The following is a 26,216-nucleotide window of genomic DNA, read 5'->3' on the forward strand; positions in this document are numbered from 1 at the left end:
GACAGGCACACCTGGAACAGTCTCAGAGTAGGAGGCTGGACAGAGACCTCTGCTGCCCGCTCCCTCGTCTGCTCTGGACCTCACACAGCAAGCCCATCCATTTCAGAAGATGGAAGCCTCAGTGTCCTTACTGGTGTGCCCCTGATGGACTAGAAAGTCATGCCATCCGTCTAACCCAAACACTTCAGCTGTGCTTCGGTCCCTCTGCCCTGTCTGATGCAGATGGTAGTTGCCTGGGCACAAATCCCTTTAGTTTGATCAGAGGAAGCCCAGCTTCATGCACCTACCCTGGGCTGCTCCCCCAACCCTGCTCTGTCCCAGATCTGGTGACCTTGCTGACTCCTGAGCCAATTGGGGTAGCCTCACAGGCACTGTCAGTGCCTTTGGCCCATTTTCCTCCAAGTCTGAAAGCCTCTGGATCCTGAGCAGGTTAGCAAGGTAGCTTCCTATAACCAGCTGGAGATTCCCAGGCAAGACCTCCCAGCAGGCTCTAGGGAGAAGGCCCACTATGCTGACCCCAGGACAAGGAGAGTAGGGGTCACTGTGCTGTGGGAAAGGCGCTCCTGAACTAGTGTAGGCAGCAGTGACCCAGAAGCCTCAAGATCTCATCAACATTGAACCCACACATGCTGGGCAGGGGCTCTGCCACTGAGCCACACTCTCAACCTGAATTGGCCCTTCTAAGCCTCTGGTGCTAAAGTAGCGACTGACTCAAGGACCACACTCCAGGCTAGCCTCTTGATGCCCAGAAGCAGCTGCTGCTGTTTAGGCTCCTTGACTTTGCTGATCTGGGTTTCCTTTCATCTGTAGCTGTCAGCTCAGAAGATCCCCACAGGACCCCTAAGGGACAGGTTGGATGTGTATTCATGGACTCACTATCCAGAAGTGCAAACTGAGGCATAGCAAGAACATGAGACTCTTCCAAGGTGACCTACTAGGCTATCCTGCCTCTAAACTCCCAGACATGGGAGAGTGAGCAGCCTCGCATAGCAACCAACTTCCTGTCCTGCCTTCAGCTCAGCAGGGCCTGAGGCCCCCTAGCTCTCCAGCTGATCCTAGAGGACCTGTTGGCCACTGTTCTGGCCTTCTGGGGCTCGAGCCACTGAGAATCATGAGGGGATCAGGAAGGAGCCCATCCATAAGGCCAGGTTCCCACAGGCATGGGATGGCTGTGGAGGAGTCCCCAGGGAGGGGGGCTCGAGCTGGGATCTGCAGGGAACAGGAGGGAAGCAACTAAGTTAGGGCAGTGCTAGATAGGGTGCAGCAGGAGGCAGGGCTGAGCAGCTTTGAAAGCACCAAGTGTGTGCGCATGCATAAGTGTGTATGCATGCGTGCATGTGTGCGTATGTGCATGTGTGTGTGCATGTTCAGAAGTGTGTGTGTGCATGTTCATAGGTGTGTGTGTGCGTGCACATGTGTGTGCATGTTCATAGGTGTGTGTGTGCACATGTTTGTGCATCTGTGTATGTGCATGTTCTGAGGTGTGTGTGTGTGTGCATGTTCATAGGTGTATGCATGCACACATGTGTGCATGTGTGTTCATAGGTGTGTATGCACACACACATGTGTGCATGTGTGTGTGCATGTTCTGAGGTGTGTGTGTGCATGTGTGTGTGTGCATAGCACAGACATACAAGAATACAGGGTGAACAGCCATTGGAGACAGGGTGAAGGCTGTGTCTGCTACATCCCAGGAGTCTCACTCCACCCCAGCCTCACTTTACCAGTGATGGTGGGTGAGGATCTGAGGCTAAGAACTAAGCTCCTAAGAGAAGTTGCACACCAAGTGCCAGAGGAGGCCAAGGGAAGCGGCTTGGCCTGCATATCCCACTGCACCCTGCAAGGCAAGCTATACAGTGGGCAAGCCCGGGACTGAAGCCTGAATCCAGTTCAGGGAGGCTCTGCCAGAAGGATGGCCTAGCCAGAACCATGGGCCTTCAAAGCCAGCTCTTCTGTGAACAGTCCTGAGATAAACTCCAGCCATGTGAGAAGCATAGGCCAATAGCCTGGGGCTGGGGCGCCTCCATGGTAACTTCTGGCATTCAGCAGGCATAGCAGAAGAAATCAGAGGAGGCTGAATGGAGGAGGTGACCCAGCCCAAGGATGCTGCCGTGGTCTGAATATGGTTTGAGTGTCCCGCAATGGCCCTATGTTGGGAGTTTGGTCTCAGAGGCAGAGGCAGTAGGAAGTGGTAGAAGCCAGGAAGAGGTCCCTAGCTCATTGGCATATACCTGGGTAAGGCATCGCAGTGGTTTTCATGTGACTCTTTGGTAGCTCTCCCAGACAGCGCTTATAAAAGTGGGAGCCAGCCCTTGCGTCGCTCGTGAGCCATCAGGCATGCAGATGTGCAGCCAAGGGGTGGCCCAGCCCGAGCCTGAGCTAAACCACTTGCTGGAACCTCCAGGCTCTATTAATAACTCTTTAGAACACCAGCTTGTGTCAGACACTTTATGATAGTGACAACACGCTGACCAACACAGGTCGGCTCGCTCTGTTTCAACACTCCATTCCCTGGGCCTTGCATGTTGTTCAAGGCTGGGGGGTTGGGCCCTTGGTCCAGGCTCTGCCCTCACCCCCATCCCTGGAATCTAGGAGATGAAGCACTCACAGTGAAGACCCTCGGGGCTCCTTTGTGCTGTGTATGATGCTTAAAAAGAGAACCACCATCTGAGGATGTGAAACCAGCGCCAAAGCTCCTTCCTGTCACGTGTCCTGCACCGCACCCCTCCTTCTCCACTCTATGCCACCTCTGCAGCTGCCCCCTCTTGTCTGTGTTAAGGAGAGTGAGTCCCCAGCAAGTCCATCCCTCCAGGGGAGTGAGCAGGTGCTGGCAGCCCTGCTCCCACCAGCCCTTGAGTAGCAGATCCCCTGAGCCTCATCCAGAAAACCATGGCTCCAAGTACTTGGAACTGTCCCCTGCTCCTCCCAAATCCCCAAGGAAACACAGCCTTGTCACCTGGCCCCCAACAGCCCATCTATTCTATGGGCAGAAGGTGGGACGGAGGCCCAGAGCTCTCTGAGGACCCCACAGCTCAGAGGCACACTACAGAAGTTTTGGGACCATCGCAAACCAGTTTGAAAAGGCTAACCTGCTGCCTGAAAATATGGGCATCCGCTATCGGACTTAGGGTAAGTGCTCAGAGAGTGCTGGGGGAGGTGGGTTGTGGGAGGGCTTCAGACAAACAGCAGCTTTCAGGATCCTTACTAGAAATAGGAGGAAACAAGACCTGGAAAGACTGGTTCATTTTCCCAGAGGCTCACCTCTGGTAAGAAGCCACACTGGGCCTGAAGCAGCAGGGGGTCTCAGACAGGAGGGAGGGAAGGCTAGGATACAACCCAGCACCAGAACCAAAGGCCAAGCAGCAGGAACAAGCAGCCCCCAGCCATGTTCCTGAGGACACGAGTTCCTAGGCACTCGTGACATTCCAGGGACTATGACAAATGTAAGAACAGCACAGCTCAGCTCCCCACAGGCAGCGATCCTTGCCTCCAGAGGAGTCCTTCCTACCTGCCCTCCAGTCCAGGTTCCCCCAGGGAAGTCACAAAATGGTGCTGTTAGCCATCTTCGTCCCCTTCTTTCCTCTCCTCTCCTCCTCCTCCTCCTCACTCGCTTTCCCTCCTCTGGCTCTCTTCTTTCCTCCCCCAGCAGATCTTTTCATAAAGTGAGCCTCGTTCAGGTTCTGTGGGAAAGCCCTCAGTTTCCCCACCTGCTCACTGGTGGTCCTTTCTGTTTTCAGTTACTGTAATAAAATACCTGAAGCTCATACTTCACAAAGAAAACGGGTTTATGTCACCCACAATTATAGCTAAAAGTCCAAACATAGAGTTCTTCTTCTTCTCCTTCTTCTTCTTCTTCGTCTTCTTCTTCTTCTTCTTTGGTTTTTTGGTTTTTTGTTTTTTGAGACAGGGTTTCTCTGTGTAGCCTTGGCTGTCCTGGCCTCACTTTTTAGACCAGGCTGGCCTCAAACTCACAGCAATCCACCTGTCTCTGCTTCCCGAGTGCTGGGATTAAAGGCGTGTGCCACCACGCCCGGCCCAAACATAGAGTTCTTTGAAGCTCCCAAGGAGAAGGACACCAACGCTAGAAAGACCAAGAGGTCACCTGGCAAAGGGAGAAGCTTGCTCTTTCATAATAACCCTTCCCTAAGACATAAAGAGGGTTCTGGAAAAGTCACTGCTTTCCTTCCAATGACTTAACCACCTCCCACCAGGCCCCGCCTCTTAAAGGCCCACTGCCTCTCAGTTCACCCATCAATGCTGTAGGAACCAAGCTTCCTACACATGAACCCTTGAGACACACACTCAAACCAAATCCAAGCCACAGCAGCTCTGGACTGATAGGAGGCCTTAAACTGGTCAGCCTGAGATCGTTCCCTCATCTATCCCCTCCTACAAAAGGTGTCCACAGCAGAGGGAATGGGCTGGACTCAATGAGCAGGCTCACCTCCTTCAGCTCCCATGCCACTCAGCTTGGAGGCTCTAAGAAACTTCTAGTCCCTGCCTGAGTTCTACAGGGCAAACTCCACAGATTCCCCAGTGCCTCCACGTCTGGCCAGTTCCACCCACCCAGACCCCCAGGGAAAACCCAAACCTGCTATGAGATCAGGCCTGGAATGAGTCGGTTGGCAACCCAGGCCAGGGTCAGACAAGGCTGGTCAGCCCTGCTCCTCTCCTTTGAACACCGAAGCCCTCAGGGACTGACTCCTTTAGCCTGTGGTAGGAGGCAGGGCTAGGATCCAAGGGCAGTGGACACAGGGGAAGCAGAAGGGCCAAGGCCCCTCCCGTAGCAAGACCTGAAACTATTTACATCCTAAGGTTTCAGCTGTGCTGGGAGCTGAGCCGTTCTCTGCTCTGTTTTTCTTTTTCTTTTGCAATCTCCAAGAAACCCGAGCCACCAGCTGGGTGGGGGTGATGATTTTGCTCGGCTGACATCTGGATCGCATTAGCAGCCAGGCATGCTGACTCAGGATCGTGCTTCCATGGGCTCCAGTCCTTAGGCAGACATGGAGGCACAGGTGACAACCCCCCTGGACATTCCTCAAGACAAGGACCACTACTCATCAGGAAAGTCTTCGGAGTGGGGGAGGTGCAAGGCTTGAGCGGTGGCTGCCAGGCTTGGCATGCTGTGAAGAGAGAGGTCTTAGAGAGAGGATGCTGCATGCTGCCTGATCCTAACATGGCCAACGCAGTCAACAGGGGTGCAAGGCCAAACTGCAGATGTGGGAAAGTAACCCAGATAGGTTAGGCAACTTATCCAGTGTTGCACAGCAAGGCAACATACAGAATGATGGCTTGAATTTGGCCATTTAGTTTATACATTCAAGGCTCTTTCCTTTTTCCTAATGGATTACCTTGCCAACATCAGGATCCTTACCAATGATATGCAGACCCCTGAAATCAGCAAGACCATCCAGTTGCAAGCAGTCCCTCTCAGTGAGTGACACCTGATGACTTTCATGCGGTAGGTAGGTACTTTTTCTTTTGTATAGCCCTTTCTTTCTTTCCTTTTTTTTTTTTTTTTTTTTTTTTTTCGAGACAGGGTCTCTGGGTGTTAGCTTTGACTGTCCTGGACTTACTTGGACCAGGCTGGCCTCGAACTCACAGCAATCCACTTGCCTCTGCCTCCCAAGTGCTGGGATTAAAGGGGGGCACCACCACATCCGGCAAAAGAAATATTTTGTTTGTTTGTTTGGTTGGTTGGTTGGTTTGGTTTTGGTTTTTCGAGACAGTTTCTCTGTGTAGCCATGGCTGTCCTGGACTCACTTTGTAGACCAGGCTGGCCTCGAACTCACTGAGATCCACCTGCCTCTGCCTCCTGAGTTCTGGGATTAAAGGTGTGTGCCACCATGCTTGGCGTGTAGCCCTTTCTGTTTTTGTTTTTGTTTTGTTTGTTTGTTTGGTTGGTTTTGGTTTTTTAAAAAGATATATTTATTATGTATACAGTGCGCATTAGATCACACTATAGATGGTTGTGAGCCACCATGTGGTTGCTGGGAGTTGAACTCAGGACCTCTGGAAGAGCAGTTAGTGCTCTTAACCACTGAGCCATCTCTCCAGCCCCCATGTAGCTCTTTCTTTATAAGTTACTAAAAGTTGTATTTTCTAATTTTGTTAGTGTGGACACCCAGGCTGGATTCTAATTACATATTTTATTTTTATTATTGTTGTTATATTTGCTTCCTTTCGTGGTCTTAAAACACATAAAAACAGAGACGTTTCTGTGGATCCCTAAGAAGACCACGGACAACCCTGATGCTGTCCACGCTGTGGGGAGGTCGCCAGGAGCCGTCTCTTGGCTCTTTGTCACGTGTAATGTTTCCTGATGTGGGTTTCATTCCTGTTGTGTTGCAATGTACCGAGCCTCTGCACCCCTAAAGGGCCTTTCCTCTTTCTTTTGCCATGCCCTTCCAGGCTGCCTCACCTTCCATCTTTGCTCTGCCTGCCTTTTCTCTGGTCACCTTCTCCCATGCTCACAGCTTGTTTTCTGTGGCCACCAGGCCTCTTCCTACCTAGCCCCCACCCTGCCCCCAGAGTGATCTTTTAAACTGTTGGCAGGAGCCTGTGACCTGAGCCCACATGGCTTCCCTGCCCTCAACACTAAGCTCAGGGTTATAGCCTGGCATGCAAGCCCACACCACCTGCTCTGGCCACGCCTCCCGCCCCTCCTCTGGGAGTGCCAGCTGCGAGCAAGGGCATGCAGTGCCCAGAGAGCCTGGGATGCCTTGCCTGCCCAACTGCTCTAGCTCCTCCCCTCTGAAACCTCCCACAGTGCCCCAGGCAGAGTGGGACAAACTTCGGCCACCACCCTAGCTGTACCTATTCTAGAAGCATGGCTCCACCCAAGAGACACTTAGAACGGTTGCTTTCAAAGCCCCCACTCCAAACACACAGGGCAAGCGGGAAGGATTGGTGGCTCAGATCCTCAGGGCCCTGCCCCATTGCACTGCAGATATCAACACCACACACCCAGGTGACCGTGTGGGCATCTAGAAGGTACTGCCCAGGCCTCCCCTGCAGATAACAGGTGTCTACTGCCACCAGAGCTGGTGGTCCAGCTACCCTGACTTCTCTGCTTTACCAGGCTACAGACGCCCTGACGCTGGGCCTATTGTGGATTATGGGGCACACCAGCTCGTCAGAATGGGCAGGGGTGGCTTCTGGTCCTCTATGTCCTGTAGCCTCTCTCTTTTAAAGACCTCTGATTTTAAGGACAGTGGATATAGGACATGAACAAAACAGCCTGGGCCCTGGACTCAGAGGACCTGTTAGTTCCAGCTGTGTGACTATAGGCAAGTCACTTAACATCCCTGGGCCCTGGTTCTGTGAAAAGGAAACTGAGGAGCATTATCATACCTGCCAAGGAGGAGAGAGGGCTTAAGGGCTACTGGACTGTGACTTTACTATTGTACCTTCAGGTTTCAAAATTGTCCCATCATCTGGGCTGGAGAGATGGCTCAGTGGTTAAGAGTGCTGCCTGCTCTTCCAAAGGTCCTGAGTTCAATTCCCAGCAATCACATGGTGGCTCACAACCATCTGTAATGTGATCTGATGCCCTCTTCTAGCCTGCAGGTGTACAGGCAGGCAGAGTACTATATATATTATAATAAATAAAAATAAAATCTTTAAAAAAAAATTGTCCCGTCATCACTGCACATACCCAAGGCCAGGGACCACAAGGCTGTTTTGTTGTTGTTGTTGTTGTGTTTTGTTTTTCCTAGAATGAAGTGGCAACACTCTTGGGTGCTAAGCAAGCTTTCCTGGACAAGTGCTGACATCGATAGAGATGGGCCTGGCACATGCTCACCCACGAGAAGTGATGCCCCTTGAGCAACTGATATGCATCACCTTCCACCTTTGCTTTGGGGGCCCAAGACTTTTTATAGTTCTCAGTACCCCCTCACAGTACCCCAGAGTCCTGTGGCTGGAACCTTGGTGACTGCTATCCTGTCCTTCTCTTTTAAATAGGGTCTTCTGTACCCCAAGTTGTCCTGGTGGTTGATGTGTAGCAGAGGATGACATGGGCTGCCTGCCCCTCTTGCCTCCCCTCCCGAGTGCTTGGATTACAGGAGTGAGCCACTCCCCCCTGGCCTATGAAGTGCTGGCACTGAACCTGGATTTGTGCATCTTAGGCAAGCTTTCTACCAGCAGGGCTTCAACCTCAGCCCCTCTATCTTTTTACGTTGGAAAAGAATCAAGTCATATGCTAGACTAGGGCCACTGGCAGTGAAGGGGTTAGCTGTATGCTCCTTACTGCTGCTGTGAATTTCCAGGGCTCATGGGCAACCTCAGGGGACCAGGCAAGGTACATTCTACCCCAGTTAAACTACAGATAATTCTAAGCATATTTACATCATCTAGAAATTCTTCTACAGAACAAAAGATAAAAGAGTAGAAAGAATATATGAAGAAACAATAGGCTAAAACTCTCAAAATCTAAGGAGAGATTTTTGTTGTTTTTGGAGACAGGGTTTCTCTGTATAGCATTGGCTGTCCTGGAACTCACTCTGTAGAGCAAGCTATCCTCAGACTCATAGAGATCTGCCTGTCTCTGCGTCCTGAGTGCTGGGATTTTTCCCCCCTGAGTACTGGGATTAAAATTGTACACCACCACAATACATCTAAGCAGTTCAACAGACTCCACCCATGTAGGATGAACACAGAAACAGACCCAGCACGGTAAACATTTGAAGGTCCAAACCATCAGCTCACAGAGCTGTGCAGGAGTGGTATTTCTGTGGGAGATGGTGAATTAAGATGCATAACGTAAACCATATCCAACAAGTAGGTCACTACAGAATAGCATTAAAGCCATTTTTAAAGATTTAAATGTTATATTAGAAAATTAACTGAGGGCTGGAGAGATGGCTCAGAGGTTAAGAGCACTGCCTGTTCTTCCAAAGATCCTGAGTTCAATTCCCAGCAACCACATGGTGGCTCACAACTATCTATAATGAGATCTGGTGCCCCCTTCTGGCATGCAGGCAAAACACTTTATATGTAATAAATAAATAAATCTTTTTTAAAAAGAAAGGAAGGAAGAAAATTAACTGAAAGGAAAGAAATAAGAATTAAATAGAGGAATAAAAAGACAAGTAATATATAAAATAGAAACTCATGGTAGAAGCAAATCAAACTACACTAATAATACTAAAGGTAAATGGAATAAAGAATCCAATCAAAATGCAGGGATGTTTTCAGATTGGGCAGAAAACTCAAGATCCAATCAATTATATGCTATCTCCAGGAGACTCACTTCAGATTCAAATATTTGAATAGATTAAAAGAAATTACTAGAAAGTCAGTTGTACCATTGTTAGAAAAAGCTGACTTTGTGGGTTTGTTTTGGTTTTATTTTCTTGTGGTGCCAGGGATTCAACCCAAGATGTGCTTTCAAGTCTTAGGCAGGTTCTCTACCACTGAGCTACATGTCTAAACCAATATAGGCTAAAGTTTTTTTTTTAAGAATATTTTATAATGGTAAAAGGATCAACTCATCAGAAAGATATAGCCATAAGAAAGATAGGGCATGCCTAATAAGAGAACACCAAAACATATGAAGAAAAATAGACAAATGAAGACAAAGGAATAATTCAGTAATAGTAGCTGGAGACGCTGGTATTTGCATTTAATAGGTAGAGAACTGGGCAGAACATCAGCAAGGCACCAGAAGGCATAAACAGCCCTGTAAGCCAGCATTGCCTAGCAGACAGCCCAGAGCACCCCACCCAAACGTCTCCCAGGACAGTCTCCAGGCCAGCCACATGCTGAGCTCCACAACAGCCACAATACATTTAGAAGGAATGGAACAATACAAAGCATGTTTTCTGACCACAGTGGAATAAATTCAGAAATCATCAAAAGAGATTTGGAATACTCACAAATATGTGGCTATTAAACAACACACTTCTAAATAACCAGTACATCCAAAAGGAAAACTCAAGAAAATATTAGATGGCATATGAAAGACATGACACACGGAAACGTGGATGTGGCTCACAGAGCAATTCACTTATTACTGTAAACATTTACATAATAAAGGAAAATGTGGGGGCCTAGGAAGGTTGTCAAAGTTCTTGCCTTGCAAGAGTAAGAACCTGAGTTTGGATCTTCAGAGCCCACATAAAAGCCTGGTGTGGCCATGTATACCTATATTCTCTGCATGGAGGAGGCAGAAATAGGAGGATTCCCAGAACTTGTTGGCCAGCCAATCTAGCTGAACTGGTTAATTCTAGTGAAAGTCCTGGTTTAAAAAGCAAGTTGGGAGCCGGGCCTAGTGGTACATGCCTGTAAACCCAGCACTCTGGGAGGCAGAGGCAGGCAGATCTCTGTGAGTTCGAGTCCAGCCTGGTCTACAAAGTGAGTCCAGGACAGCCAAGGCTGCACAGAGAACCCTGTCTTGAGAAACCAAAAAAAAAAAAAAAAAAAGCAAGTTGGAGAACTGACTGGAGAATATACCAGATGCCAGCTTCTGACCTCACATAGGAACACACACACACACACACACACACACACACACACACACACACACACACATACATGTGAGCACACACATGTACACAAGGATGTGATGGCAGATATGGTAGCACAACTCCAGCATTTGGGCAGTGGAAGAATGAAGATCAAGAGTTCAAGGCCTGCTGGGGCTACTTAGCAATTTGGGGGTCAGACTGAGCTATATAAGATCCTGCCTTAAAAAGAAAAGAAAAGAAACTAAAATGAAGATGTGGCCAAGTGTGGTGGCATATACCTGTGACTCAGTACATGGGTGGCCAAGGCTCGATCGATGATCACAAGCTCGAGGCCAGCCTGGACTATATGAGGAGAGCACCTTATGACAAAAAGAAATCAATGAAACAATGAGAGGGCGTCCAGTCAGCAACTCAGCCTTCGCCTCCACGCCAAGAAACAAGAACAAAGATAAGCTAAGCAGCTCCACAGAAGGGAAAGATAAAGCTCAGAGTGGAGACCCGAAGGCAAGGATTTTCAGGGGTACTTGTAAGCTCACACCCACAGCAGCACTGGCCACCGGCAGTGGCTGGACACAGCCTAGCTATCCACTGAGGAGCAATAAAGGCATAGTAGATCCGTAGGAGAGTTCTCAGCCTTAGTAAGAAATGGTGACCCAGAAAGGACACGGGCAAGCCATAGTGATCTTTGCGTCTCAGACTCCCCAGCACAGGGGTGAGTCACCACATCTCACTTACATAGTACAGATCTTTGACCTGCTGTATAACGTTTCATTCAAAACATTGGTTTATGAAAGTTCGCTCTCCCTTTTCCTCTCCACACCTGATAGGATAAGCAGCAGCTCAGCTGGTTTGGGAATCAAGTGGCGAGGGTTCAGAGAGGAATGTGGCCCAGCAGCTGCTTGTGGTCACTGGAGGGTGGACAGCATCCAGCTAAATTCCAGCCCACCCAAACCCCACTATCCAGCACCCAGTGGGGGTGAGATGGGGGTGCTTTCTTCATGATGGTGTCCAAGAGAAGAGAACCCGGAACAAGCATTTCCACTGTGCCAGGCTCTGCCAGGCACTTTCCCTGTCTTGTGTCCCCGAACCCTTTGCCTTGTCCCAAGTCTGCCTCCACCACTGGGACAGGCAGGGAGAGATCCCTGGGCCTCCGGGAGTCTCAAATATCATCAGGTTTGTGACTAGACCAGGATAGACAGCCTCAGACAGCTGTAGCTCAGCTAGGCTGCACGGAGCCCAGGTCCCAGCTGGGCGTGGCCCGGGTGCTCATGGGGGCACCCAGTATCAATTCTGCGTCTTCCTCAGCTCTGTAGCTCTTAGAGACTCACTTGTCCCATTGCCAGCTCCTCCCTCATCTGTCACAGAGCTAAGAGATAATGATCAACGTCCAGGAAAACCAGTGTCAGCACTAGGCTGGAAACCGGGGGACCCTCTATTCCGCCCTTCAGAGGACTCTCACCTGCCTGGGTTAAAATCCTGGCTCCTCCCCTAACCAGCTCAACCTCTGCCTGAGTTCCTCCCTTGCTTGGAAGTGCTCATCTCAGCCTCCCAGAAAGATGCTAATGCGAGCCTGGCACACAGGCAGTTAGCATCATTCCATGAAAGGCTGTCAGGGGACATTTGACACAGGGTCTGTCTTCTCCTCCATGTGAATGAGTCTTGCTTGCCCATTTCCCAAACTGCTCTTGGGTGGAGGTGGTTCTTGAGGTGTCCGAATGGCTGCATGTGGGAGCACTTAGCCGAGAAGGAGTGGCCAGTTAGTGGGCCATGGGCAGACTGAGTCCTTATCTGTTGCCCGATCATAGAGCCCTGGGGGAGGAGTGGGCTCAGCCTTTAGTGAAGTCACGTGCTTCCATGGGCCTCTTGCTCGCTGCCCCCATGGAAAGATGGGGTGTGGAGTGTGAGGGAGGGTGAACCAATGTGTGGGTCTAGGGGGGCCTACGCTTCTGCTTTTCTACCAAATTTCCTGGAACCATTAACAGAGCTGTGTCAGGGCTAGACCTGAAGTAGCGAGGGCCCAAAGCCTGGCACAGCCCTTCTTGAGAAATGCCTAAGACGCAGCAAGTGACAAACCCATTCTGGCTCCCCACCCAGCTCCACTCTGGTTTCCAGCATCTGGAGGGTAATACTGCATGGCTCTTGAGAGTTTATGGGATTCCATTTCCATTACATATATAAAATAAATCCAGCACTGCATTATTAAAAATAAATTGTAAAATGTGAAAAAAAATAGTGTGCGGAAAATATCACTGATAAGCTCAGACTGCACTGGGAAAAAAATGGCTGCTGTCTTCTCCCCAGGATCCTGTATGTATGGGGGAGTCTGTCGTCCAGGGAGTAGAATCAGCTGCACAGATGCCTTGCTTCATCACAGCAAAGCACAAGGGACAGAATAGGGGTGCCCCCAACATCCTCCACCTCCCAGTCCTGCACCCTGAGGGGGATGCCTGACCTCTTGGCACCCGATGCCTTTACCCTGACATATCTTAGAGCACAATAGGCCAGGACCCTCATCCTGTTTCATTCCAGGCAGAGGAGGCAGTGGTGGCTCTGAGGGAGAGGGGTGCACATCTGGATTCCTGGCCAGGAGCCCACATTCCTTCCTGGTGAGTGTGAGCAGATGGGGACTCCAGAGAGTTGTGAAGAGGCTGCTGGCTGCCTCCTGCCCCACTATAATGGGACTCACCCTGCAGGAACACTTGTGGGACCCAAAGGGCCAGAACCTCACATAGCGAGGCTGGTTTGGGTCCAGACTCCCCCATGCAGATTGCTGAACAAACGTCATGAGTTCAAGTTGGGTCTGTGCCCTTCCACCTCAGACAGCTTTGTCTCGCTAAACAGTACCAAGGAAACAGAAGGCCAAGGGAGACCATGTGTCCACCTACCCACAGACCCAGCCACGGAGGAAGCTTGGAGTGCCCAGTTATGCTGAACTGCCTTACCTGAGGGCAATCCTTAATGTAGTGTCCTTTGTTGAAACACAGGTGACACAGGTAGTTCGGCGGAGGTCGCTTGCTGGGCTTGCGGGCCTCAGAGGTGAGCGTCAGGTCTGAGAAATGCTCAGTGAGGGAGCTGAGGCCATCTGCGATGTTGTTGAGAGAGCCATAGGGTGAAGCGTTCCTGTACACACTGCTGCTCAGCGCCTGTGGGAACAGAGGCTGTTCAGGGTTGTGGCAAAGGAGGCTTTGAGGCAAACACCCCACAGCGATTCGCACAGAGCTTTCAGCCAGCCCCGAAGCCTGAGTTCAAATCTGAACTCTCGCTGTGGGTTTGGCCTCAGGGGCCCTGCCTGTGCTGTGGGAACGTGAGAGTGACCTCCTAAGGCTTCTATAAGGGTAAAGTGAGGTCGTGAGTCCAAAGTACTTTGTCACGTGTCTGGGCCGGAGGGCCCCCTGGGTACACAGTGATGATGTTAACAGCTGCGAGCGTTGTTACTAGTACCCCTCTTGACACACTGCACCAGATGTGGAGGTTGATCCTATCAACTTGGGAGGATCTAATATCACTTAGGAGATAAATCTCTCAGCATGTCTAGGAGAGAACTTCCAGATCGGGTTAAGCAGTTTGGGAGAAGCCATCCTGAATGTGGGAGGCGCCATTCCAGGGCCTGGGGTCCTGCACTCAGTAAAAAAGTACACAGCAGCGTTCGTTCCCGGCTCTTTCCCGACTGTGCACACGTGACCATGGGCCCTATGCTATACTCCTGATGGCATGACTTCCCTGACGTGTCGGGCTGTACCCACTGGCTACAGTAGAGCCTTCCTCCTTAAGCTGCTTTTGTCCGGCATCTTGTCACAGAAACAAGAAAAGTGACTAATACAGATGGCGTCAGGGAGAGCCACTTGTCCTGGTATAGAGAGAGGGACTTCTGTTAGGTCTGTGTTGACTCTGTTTCCCATCTAGCAAGGAAGAGACTTGGGAGCTTGCAATATGGCTACCATTTTGCCAACAGACCTGGAGGCCAATGCACAGAGGAGCCCAGCCTGCCTGAGCCACCTCTCAGAGAGCCTAGCGAGGGAAGTGGCTGGCCTCTCCCACCTCCACATGACAGGAACCAGACACCCTTTGAGCTCCCAAGCAGACACAGCTCAAGCCCTCCTGGTGTATACAGCCTCTATTTATAGGCATCACAGGCTCCGGGTGGCACGGCCCACTGGAATTTAGTGAAGGTGGGGCCTTTGGTGGGGCTGGCAAGGAATGGCCAAGGGCTCCCCTTTCCTAGTGAAGGGCCAAGGCTAGAAAGCAGCAGCTTCCCCCACGAAAGCCAATAGGGAACCTCGGCACAATGGTCAGAGTCCTCTGAGCCCACTGCAAATGCACCAAATGGCAGGGATGACGTCTGGCCCGGGGCTGGCCGGGAGAGAAGACTTGCTTTCCAGAGTCCTTATGCTGCTAGAGAGAACGACTCCTTTGCAAAGGAGGGGCCGGCAGGAGCCTAGAGCAGGGGCTGTCCTCTGGCTGTTCAGTGTGGGAAAAGGAGAGAAAAAGAATCCATAGCAGTTTGGGCGCGGGGTACACCCTGCCCAACTCCAACAAAAGCAGCTTTTAATCCCCCGGCTCAGGCTCAAGGCCCGGATGGAGCGGCTTCCTAAGAGGCAGTGACCCCCATCCTGAAGGTGGCGAGCTTGCAGGGTCACTTTCTGAAGTACAAGGGGGCAGCTTTGGTGCAAATCAGACAAGGCGGCCATGGGGACAGGCCATGCCCTAGGAACAGTACACTTGCTTGCAGAGATAGCTGCTTCTCATCACAGCCCTGTGAGTCACGGCCCCTGCTTCACAGACGAAATGAGTTTCCAAACTTGTATTGAATAACCTGGAAACTAGTAACAAAAACAGTTTTCTGGGCTCCACCTCAGAGTCGCCACAGCAGTGGCGTGGGACCAAGCACATATTTTGGTGCGTGATCAGATATCCATAATGACAGTTACCAGTTTAACAATTTTTAAAGTGTACAGTTCTGTGGCGCTGAGCACAGCCACTGCCATCACCACCCACCTCCGACTGCTCCACTCTGAATCCACTGGACAGTAATTCCTGAATCTGCTTTTCCAGGCCCCCCTAGAAAATTTGGGCAGCAGCAGTCACTTCACTGCCTCAGAGCACCAACTTCTGGGTCATTCTACATCTCGACGAGGAGACCTGTCTTGTGCTACCAGCTTTGTCATCCCAAACTGGCCTAAGTGAGGCCAGCATAGCCCCGGCCTCTTGGAGAAAAAGTTTATCCAAACAAGAAGTCTAAAGCTCCGAACCCCGTGACTCATGCTCACGGCTGGGAAATGCAATTTCACGAAATAACAACCCTTTTCACTTTCCCCCCCCCCCTTTTCCTTTCTTTCATTTTTGCTGGATAGGACTTAAACAAGTCCACATAGACTTCAAGACTGTTTTAAGAAGGGAAGTTTGGTGGATGCCAAAAGTGCGCTAATTACACCCTAAACAGTCCTCTCCCTGGGCTTGTGGCCATGCTCCTCAGCTCATGACAGCCCCTCAGGCATCCCCGAACAGCCAAGGGCCTCTGAGCACGCCCCTCCCTGGCAGCTCAATATTTCCAGATGGCACCAACGGTCACTGATATACCTTCCCTTGTAGATCCATGGACAAAGCAAGGCTAAGGTCCCCCTCTCAGAACCCTGGCCTCCACTGTCCCCCGGCCTGTTTACATAACCGCCACAGCTTTGTGCCTCAAGCCCCAGCCCAAGACAAACACCACCCAGAACTAAGAGTCCAAAGAGGAGTCAGTTGATTCAACCACATTCCCATGCTATTAGTAGAGAAACCAAGGTTCTGAGGGCTATAGGAACTCAGAACCAGTTGGAACCAAGAGGCAAGAGTCCAACTTGCCTGGTCAGGGCAGGCTGGGCAGATCAGAAAGCTATTTCCTCTGCAAAGCCCTACCTGAGCTCTGGCCACAGAGGTGAAAGGCAAAGTCCCAGCAAGATTTCTGACTTTTTGGGACTGGGCAGAGTGTAAGGCTGGGCCTTCCTTCCCTCTTGGAATAGAAGGGAGAGAGACTAAACTTGACTGTCCCTGCAGGTGCACCATTGCTGGGTTCAGACACGCAGGTTCTGAGAGGTCCCCAGGTCCCGGATTATAAAGGGTGATCAGCCATTCACTGGCTTGCAGGGCCAGCAAGCGGAGCACAGATGCATGCGTTCTAGAGACCCTGGTCTGTCCAAAGGAGGACAGCCGCCCCCCATGTGATGGATGTAAGCCTCTGAACTACATCATGAACCTGGATCAGTGACCCCAGAAGCTGATAGGAAGCATGGGATCCTTCCACCATATGGGGGGAGACATAGCATCACACAGTCATTGCTGGAACCTTCTACAAGGTTCTTAATGACCTGACAGGAAAAAGTAGATGAGAAGCTTGGTTTGTTCTGACCACTAGTCGGTCTGGCATACTCCATATTAATCTTTTCCTTTTCTTCATTCCCCTTGACTGCTAAGACACTATCTCATTCTTGGAGAACTGGAAACAGACACTCAAAGAGACTTAGCAATTTGCCCAAGGCAACACAGTCAAAATGTGTTGGCCAGTTATATATTTCACCTCCACACCGCCTTCATAGGCCTGGCTCCACCTATAAAAAGGGAGCCAGAGGACGATGTCAGGTGTTGACACCATATGTAAAGCCCTTGTGATGCTGAGCAAGATGTGGCTCCAGCTTCTCTGGACTCTGGGAAGGGGTTGGATTCTGGGGAAGGCAGCTCTGCTGTGGACTGTGGAGAACAGAGGCACAGAGTCCCGAGGCTGTGTCCCACCCTCCTCAGAGCAGCCTGCCCAGCTGGAAATCTCCTGCAGGACTATCAGAGGGTACCACAGGCAAGGGAGGAACTGGCAGGTGCTATGCCGGTAGGCAGACCTTCTGAGAGTGGCCCAGAGAGAGTGGAAGTCTGAACCACCGAGACGGTTCAGGCAGAATCAGTAGGGCCACAGGTGGAAATGAGACACAGCCTCTGCCAGGAAAGGCACAGCCATAAGCAAGGCCAATGGTGAAGGCAGTGTTCAAGGCCAGACCATAGGCAGGGTACCCAAGGGAGCTCAGGCAGACATAGATGCTCCGTGTCCTGCTCTCTAACTCAAGACAGGCTCAGAGGAAGAAGCTTGACTCTAGCCTCTAGCTCTATGGGGTTCCTTTCATCACCCAGACATCTTCTTATCCCTTAAAGCCAACCAACCCCTCCCCTCTGCACCCAACACATAGGCACACAGTGCAGTAAGAAACCATCCACAACCCCCAATGACTGTACCCCTGTTTCCAAGAGATCTGTACTTCTGCCCCTAGGGCCCATCCAGAATGGTGCACTGCTCCATCCTCTACCCACAGACAGGCAAGTGTGTGCTGGGTTGAGGAGTAGGAGACAGTACACACAGGTGAGAAGTGGGCCACAGGAAAACGGAGCACGCCACACTCAGCTCTGCCCACGTTCTTGCTTCCAAGGTATGAACTGACCAAGACAGATCACGAGCCTTTGCCAATACGGACACTGCTCACACCTCACAGGTAAAATAGTTCTCCCCGCATAGCTGGTGCTCACTCATGTCCAGTTCTCTTAGATGAAGGAGGTGGGCAGAGAGAAATGGGGTCCAGGGCTTGGGGGAGTAGACAATGGATGCTGGGCAGAAGCCTAGCAGACCTAGGGATGAGGGAAGACTATCCCCCATCTCAGTTCCTTGGTCCCCACCCTAGGGTCACCGCTCACTTGTTGGTGCTCATGGGTCATGGCTCCTTGCTCACTTCCCAGCTAGCACAAAAGCACTGGGGACCCTGTGCCTCACACCTGTGAAGCACAGTTGTCGAGCAAAAGCAGAAAGCATGAATCTGAAAAACCAAGGACTGGGTAAGACTGTAGTAATAGACAGTCCAGGGTATGGCTGAGGCCATATCTTCTATAGCAGAGGCCTGGAGCTGGGATCCACTGTGAAGGGAGGGCATTCAGGAACCGTGAAGTCATGGGCAGACGTGTGTGCTTGCACCATATGTACTGGGCTCACACCAGGGACTCCAAATGGCTCGAGAGTCTCAAAGAAGCTCATGACCAAACAAGGTAAGGACCATCTGCACATTTAAGCCACGACCAGAACATGGCTAGGGATAGGGCTTCACCATCTCCCAAGTTAGCTCACTGCAATTAATCTAGCCACCAATAAACACTCATTCTTTGAGATCGCACAGGAGGCTGAGACAAGGGAGCCCATCCACTCACATCATCACAGGGCTGAAGACAGGAGAGAGAGCAGGTTTCAGGGCATCTGCCCCACCCCCACCCACCTAGTAGAATGAGCTGAGGATCCAGTGTGGCCCAAGCACTGACTGATCATCATCATGTTAAGCTGAGAGAGGCAGGATTCCTACTCCCAAGTCCAACAGCAGAGCTACAGAGAGACACCACCATTGCATAGTGCGGGACAGCCTGGCTGCCAAGCCTTTTGCCTGCCATAAAGCATGCACACCTCGGCTGCCACGGCCCATGTTGTTGTATCAGCTCGAGAGAGAGCTGCTCCCTAAGGTAGCCACCCAGGAGAGACATCCATTGTACTATCAGAAAACACCTTGCAATCCTTCCATTGGGACAGTTCTGGATACACGAGATTGCTGGGTGCTTCCAGAAATTACAAGTTAACCAGTGTAGCCAAAGGAAGACAGAGCCATAGAAGATACACACACATACAGGTACACACACACACACACACACACACACACACACACACACACACTGGGATTACAGAACATATCCAATGGCACATGCTTGGTTCTGTTCCTAGGTCTCTGAATATACCTTCTTTCTCTGGACAACAGGGCTGCTGACCCAGGCAGGGACATAAGAATAAAATAGGAAAACATGGTTTTTCTCCTCTTTTGTCTCCTAATCCAGACCAATCACAGGAAGAACATATCAGGAAACCCAGTACCTACCCAAGTGCCCATGACTCTTCAAAAGGGTTGGGTCGAGGGTGTGGCTGTTGGTGGGGTCCTTGCCTAACATGTAGGAAGCCCTGGATGTGGTCACCAGCATGACCTAAATGGAACACGATGGCAATACCCTCAGAATTCCAGTACTAGTGGGAAGCAAGGAGATCACAATGTCAAGGACACCTCAGCTACATAGCAGGCGTGGAATCAACCTGGTCTATATGAGACTCTGTCTCAGAGAAAGAGAGAGAGAGAGAGAGAGAGAGAGAGAGAGAGAGAGAGAGAGAGAGAGAGAAACATGAGATGCACAGTGGCTTGATAGGAAGTCCCGGGTGCTTGGCATATATGCTCAGGGGCCCAAGGAAGATGCAGGTAGGAGCTGGCCTGGAAACCAGGTATATTCCATAGGCTACAGAGATAGTGTGAGGCTGGGATGCAGCATCAGGTTAGATCTAGCTCTGCTGAGAGTCATCCAGGCCTTTGCTTTGCTCTCTATACAGTGGAAGTGACGAGGAACTACATTCTAGGTACCTGTTCAAGGTCCCATTGGAGGTTGGTGGCTCACGCCTGTGTTCCAAGCACTTGGGACACTAAAGCAAGAGAACTGCCCTGGGTTCAAGGCCAGCCTGGGCTAGGGTGAGGCCCTGTCTCAAAAAGTAAAACAGAGCTGCTTGCTGCTTACTGGTCCCCATCTACATCACCTTGGATTTCTGTTGCCACCAGTCATTTATTACTGAGGCCTCCACCCTCTCTCCACCTAACTTACATAGCCAAACCCCCTCCCTCTGAGTCCAGACCTATGCAGCCAACTTAGTTTAAGAGGACAGCCAGAGCCGGGCAGTGGTGGCGCACATATTTAATCCCAGCACTTGGGAGGCAGAGGCAGGCGGATCACTGTGAGTTCAAGGCCAGCCTGGTCTACAAAGCGAGGCTAGGACAGCCAAGGACACACAGAGAAACTCTGTCTTGAAAACAACAACAACAACAACAACAACAGACTGCCAGGCTGCCTGTGCCAATCCTCCCCAAGTGGCAGCCTCCTTGCCTGAGTTACCATTCAGCACCCAAGAGGAGGGGGTCATATATTTGGGGACTCTTCCCAAGCCATACCTCTGGGACATTCCTCCCAGGTTTGGGCTGTCTGCCTCCCATCTCGACCAGACCACAGAGACTTCCAGCGGTCCAGTTTAACCCCCTGCTAGGGAGGAGAGTGACTTTGCTCTACTTGTCCACACTGGGGCACCTCTGCACACCTGCTGTAGACACAGGTGGTGTTTCATCCAAAGCCCCTACTACTGTCTAGGCTGGGAGTTTTTGTTTGTTTGTTTTTATTGTTTACACTTATTTATTATTTATCTGTGTGTATTTGTGGGCATGCATATAAAGGTCAGAGGTCAGAGGACAAGTTGCAGGAGTTGGTTCCCGTCTACCATGTGTGACCAGGGCATTAAACTCAGGTAGTCAGACTTGGTGTCAGGAGCCTTTACCCACCCATCCCCCTCACCAGCCCTATCCTGGTTTTTTTGAGACAGGGCTTTACTCTAGCCCAGGCTAGCCTTGAACTCATGGCAATCCTCCTATGCTAGAAACATGATATGAGCCACCTCCTCCATCCGGAACCTTGTACAAGCTCCTAAAGCTGTCCTCCTAGGTGTTAGCATTATCATCTCTGTACTGAAGGGTTGAAGACTCTTGACACCGTTAACAAATCTGCAATGGGCAGGCCACAGTGGCAAAAAGTAGAGCCCGCAGCACCATAGAAAGTGATATGAGAACCGGGGGGGGGGGGGTCTCCCCGACTTTATGTCACCAAGAAAAGCTTCCTGGAGTTTAGAGCTATGCAACCCAGGAGAGCTCAGAGCTTGCTCCATGGACCACCCCTGGACCTGGAGATGGCTGGAAGGACACAGGCAGCTTCCTGTGCCAAAACCATCCTTTGGTTGAACGAACTACAGGAGATATTGGGATGAAGAACAGTGAACACAGTTTGAATTGCAGGACTTCTCTGAGCCTTTACCATGCTAGCAAACACTGTGTGAACATATGGACAGCAAGTATGCTATGCTTTGCAAGCCCATTTGAGCCCTCATTTCTCCAAACACACACACACACACACAAAGGAGGGGTCCTCATTCGACAATGGGGCCGTACTTTACAGCTACATGTATTCTCAGAGGAAAATGGAAATTTGTCCTAAGACTCTGATGGAGGAGAGGACACTGGGCAGCCTCACTTCCCTGGTGTGGTCAGAGCGGGATACAAAGACTGCTAGGATCAGCTCTGAAAACCCCTCCAAGGGTCCAAGAGGTAATGCTTAACTTTATTTCTCCAGAAGTGGAATTCGTGGTGGCTGCCCTGCTGAGAATTTAAATTCCAAACAGAATTCGGCAAGGAAGATCCATGCAGTCTGCCCCAACCCACACCTATAAGCCGCACCTCCTTCTGCCGCACCTGAAGGGCTCAGCCAAAGCGTCTCTCTCTCTCTCTCTCTCTCTCTCTCTCTCTCTCTCTCTCTCTCTCCATCCAGCTGTGACATTTCTGAAAGTCAGGTTTACCAGGCCTCATTTAAGACCCCAGCTGTGTTTTAAAACTCTACAAAGTGTCTGTGTCTGCCTGAAGGCCACTTCCTGGAGCCTACAGTGCACTTGTATGTAAACTCTGCCACCTTCCTCTCTGCTCCTAGGGCAAGAGGGCCACTCAGGACCCTTGGCTTATCTTCAGCTCCCAGAGCTGTGGTTCCAGGGGCACAATAAAGCTTCTGTGGCCCCGTGTCCTCACCTCCCCCAATGCCAGCTGCATTCATGGTGTTTTGCTATTGTGGAGGGAGCAGGCTGGGGGCGGTGCGGGAGGGGGTGGGCTCTTGGCACAGGGGCTGGTGCAGACGGGCTATGGTCAGCGGTCAGCATGCAAGTCACATCCACAGGCACTGCCACCGGGCCTGCCAGGCCTCGAACAGAATGGCAATGCTTGTGGACCCTGGGTCCTTTCCTAAAGTTCCCTCTTGTGACAAAGAGCTCGCTGCTTTTGCACACAGCCCCTTGGTGGTGACATGGACTGGGGTGGGAGGGATTTATCACCTTCTTAGCCATATCGGGTCACCAACTAAGGCCTGGACTCAGGAAAAACCCATCCGCAAGAACACAGCTGGGGTTCTGAGAGGGTTTGGGAGGTGAGGATGGGAGAGCTAGAAGCCAAGAGAACCTTCTGGAAATCAGTAGGCACAGCCCTCCAGCCCTCTAAGTAAGCCATGGGCCTGTAAGTGTGAAAAGTCCCTCTGATAGCCCTGGCCCAAGCTGTCTGTTGGCAGACATTCTCCTGTTTATGATGCCTCCAATCCCTAACATACCACCCTGGCTGACAGCAGAGATTCTGTTTACTCGGTGGGAGAGCTGAGGCCAGAAAGATGGGTGCTCCCTATAGTCAGATCACAAGACAATTTTCTCCCATCGTTGCTCCAGCTCCTCCCACACTCGGCCTCTTCCTGGGGGAAACTGAGGAACACGACAATGAAGCGGCAGGAGACAGACAGGTCTTCCTGAGCCACAGCTGGGATCCTGGAGGCATGAAATTTCCAAAGAGGATCACTAACTGATGGGCAGCATAGCAGAGACCACGTGTGAGGAGTGCAGTAGTGCTGGGGCAGGAGCAGAGGGAGTCTAGTAAAGGCTCCTTAGGGACCCTGCTGGACCTCTGAGTCATGGTCATCTTCTCCCTAGGTGAAAGACCCTCCCTTGAGTGCACATCTATCCAACTATAAGCACTCCATCCACTATGTCCCCGCCCCCTTGGCCCCTCCCCACTCCCGTCCTTGCATAGAACTCAACATATGTTTGGTAAGAGAATCAACAATGCAAAAGGCCCAGGCAATCAAGAAATACTCCACAAACCGTTCTCCAAAGTCATTGGTCACCTAAAGCCAGCTCCCCCAAGAGACAACAAATTGTCACAAGTAAGGAAGATCCCAGCCAGAGACCATTCCTCAGGGCAGAGAGCATGTGTTATGGTTTATAAAGAGCATTAGCATAAAAACACTGCCCCACACCCGCCCGGGCTCTGCAGGCACCTTTCCAGCCTTGCCGCTATGCCCAGCCCTCTTGTACTGCTTCTATTCCACAGGTCAGCAAGACAGTTGGGAGGTGCTGGCCTTACACCTGTATCTTACGCATCTGTGAGTCCTTCAGTAAATTGTGGCCGTGTTGAACACATACCTGAGACCAGAAAGAGTGACCTCCTGACTCCACATCTCAACCCCAGCACACCTCAGCATATACTGGCCTTATTCCCAGACCACCCCTAGGTTAGAAGAGAGGTGAAACTGGCCCCTTGTGTGCCCTTCTACCTCCTGCGCCCTTTAACAGAGAGAAACCACAAGGGGAAAACTGAAAGAGGCACAGAGGGTATCAGCAATTCCCAAACTGGAGTAAATAGCGGGGGGGGGGGGGGGGATAGGGGGGGTTGGGGGGTGTTTCATTGGTAGATGGATTCTGGGAAGGCTCTGGATAAGACTCTGCAAAGGGGCCTGGGAAGTCATGGCCACCTGTGTATTTATCCAGCTGGGGACATGCACTGCCCAGTAGACTTTGTAACTGAATCCATTGAACAGGCAGCCTTTGCAACACATCCCAGGTTTGGGGAGAAGGCATTAGCAGCTGGAGCCCTCTCTCCCATCGCCACAGCCAACTCCCCCCGCCCCCCGCCCCCCACCGCCCCAAGGATTTCCCTTTCATTTCCTTCCAGCCTGGGAAGGCAAGGGACAGAACAGTCTGCTAGGTCAAGCCCTCAAAAACCACTTCCTATGTGGCTGGGGGAGGGCAAGCAGCTGCAGGGTGGATCTAGAGGTTCCTACGTGCTGGGAACAGGAGGAAAAGCCCCTGGAAGAGCCACTGCTTTCAAGGGAGCCCGGGAGGTCGGGGTAGAATTCTTTTAGGCCCTTCCAGAGGAGTTTAGAGCAGCCTCTAACACCCTCTGTCCCAGCTGGCCGCAGCCAGAAAAGTTGATAGGGTTGGGCGAAGGAAAGACTAGGAAGGGGCTCCCCGCCCTAGCCGCACCCCGGCAGTCTGAAGAGAATCCGGAGACAACCCTGAGCTTGCTTACTAGGAGCAGGACTCCGAGACTCGGAGAGGGGGCGGGAGGGCCCTGCCCAGGCCTGAGCTGCTCCGAGAGGCTCCGGGAGGTGACGCGCTCCCGGCGCCCCAGGGACTTCAGGCGGTAAGTTTGGCAGAGTTGATCGAAGCCAAGCCAAGCCGAGCCGGGCAATGCGAGGTCGGCCTGGGACAGACCAAGAACAGCAGAACAGATAGAAGAGGGGCTTGAAGCAGTGGGCGCGCGGTTGGGGCACCCACCTCTCCGCGCTGCAGCTGGAAGACGCTGTTAAGATAGCTGGAGTGCAAGGGAGAACCCAGCTGCTCCGGGCGGCCCTTGCCGAAGGCCAGCTCCGGGGGCGCGGCGCCGGCGGGCGGCTCGGGCCGGAAGGCATCGAAGGCACTAGCCTGGTGTGTGTCCTGAAGCGACAGGTAGACCCAGTTGAGTAGCTGGGCCGGCTGGTACACCGAGGCTGTGCTCGTATCGATGGCAGACAGCAGGCTCATTTTGCCTTGGCGGTGCCGGCCCCTCCCCGGCCGCCCGCTCGCGCCCCCCTCCCGGCGGAGGGGCGGGCACCGGGGAGCCTTTGCCCACTGCCAGCCGCCCCGACCCCGACGGCTATCGCCCTGCGTCCTGTGCCCTGCGCCCCGCGCGTTGCCCACAGCCGCCGCCGCCGCCGCCTCCCCGGACTGCAGCAGTGGGCGCGCGCGGGCGGAGGAAGGAGGCAGAGAAAGTTGGGCAGGAAACTTTTGGCCCCGCCCCGCTCGCTGCCCGCCCCACCCCGCCCGGGGATCCGCTATCTGCCTCCGCGCTGACCCCTCCGGGGACCGCTCCTAGGGTGGGGTCCACGGAGACCCCGCCCCACCCCGACCGGTCCGGTCCATTCCTCATTCCCCCATTGGCTGTCTCATTGAATATGGATGTAGGGGAGGAGCAAAACAAGAATGAAGGCGGGTCCGCACATGCAGCACACCGCCGACCCCTACAGCAGGAAAGGCCCCTTCCAAGCCCCCCCCACCCCCAACCGTGGGCTAGCGCAGCTCCCCAGCCCGGAGCTCAGAACCAAATGGGCTCTGCCTGCTCTACTGTAGACTGGTTCCCATCACTTCCCAGGCGCTCTCTCCAGTTACTTCGTTTTCGCACCTTTTTCCCCTTCCCTTGCCTCTCCTCTTGCTGTTTGATTGTATTTCTGTGGCTGTCTCGGTAGTCTCTAACGCCTCTTCAAACGCGTCTCATTTGAAACTTCCTTCTGTCTCCCTCTCCTCTCTCAAATACACACACACACACACACACACACACACACACACACACACACAGACACACACACACACTCCTCTCGCTATCACCGTACGACTCGCTCCCCCTCCCACTTAATTCCTTCCATCTGCAGAATCGCTTTGCGGACAGCCTGCGCTGAGGGGGGCCCCCCGGGTTCCTGCCCAAGAAAGGGCTCCCCTTCTCCCCGCCTCTCCACCTCTTGCGCTTCTCCTGTTTCTGCTCCAGACTGCCCTCAGCTTTTCTCCCCCCTTCTGCTCCCTGGCTCCAGCCTCAGACCTCCATATTCTCCTGAAGGGGTTCCAGGACCCCGGGGCTGGCCTAGAAGATCTTGAAAATCCACATCTGCCTGGAGGAGCTGACACTAGCCAGTGGCTTCCCGTATCCCGAGGCCCTTTCACCTCAAGGTCCCAAAATGGTGTGTGTTGCTCCATATGCTGGGACCTAGCAACCAGGCCCAGCCTCTCAGTGG

General features: G+C 52.1%; 1 protein-coding gene across 1 annotated transcript in view; it reads right to left on the reverse strand.

Annotated features, from left to right (window-relative positions):
• Window positions 1-25,180, reverse strand: part of ZCCHC24 (zinc finger CCHC-type containing 24) — a 53,803-nt gene extending 28,623 nt beyond the window's left edge. The window contains exons 1-2 of the mRNA XM_084795406.1: window positions 24,730-25,180; window positions 13,412-13,612 (exon numbers count right to left, since the gene is read on the reverse strand). Of these exons, the coding sequence (XP_084651532.1) occupies window positions 13,412-13,612; window positions 24,730-24,975 (447 nt within the window). The 5' untranslated portion in view covers window positions 24,976-25,180. The remainder of the gene's footprint in view (window positions 1-13,411; window positions 13,613-24,729) is intronic.
• Window positions 25,181-26,216: the final 1,036 nt, after the last annotated feature.

Source organism: Acomys minous (genome assembly GCF_964271855.1).
Source record: "Acomys minous genome assembly, chromosome: 9".
Taxonomy (NCBI): Eukaryota; Metazoa; Chordata; class Mammalia; order Rodentia; family Muridae; genus Acomys; species Acomys minous.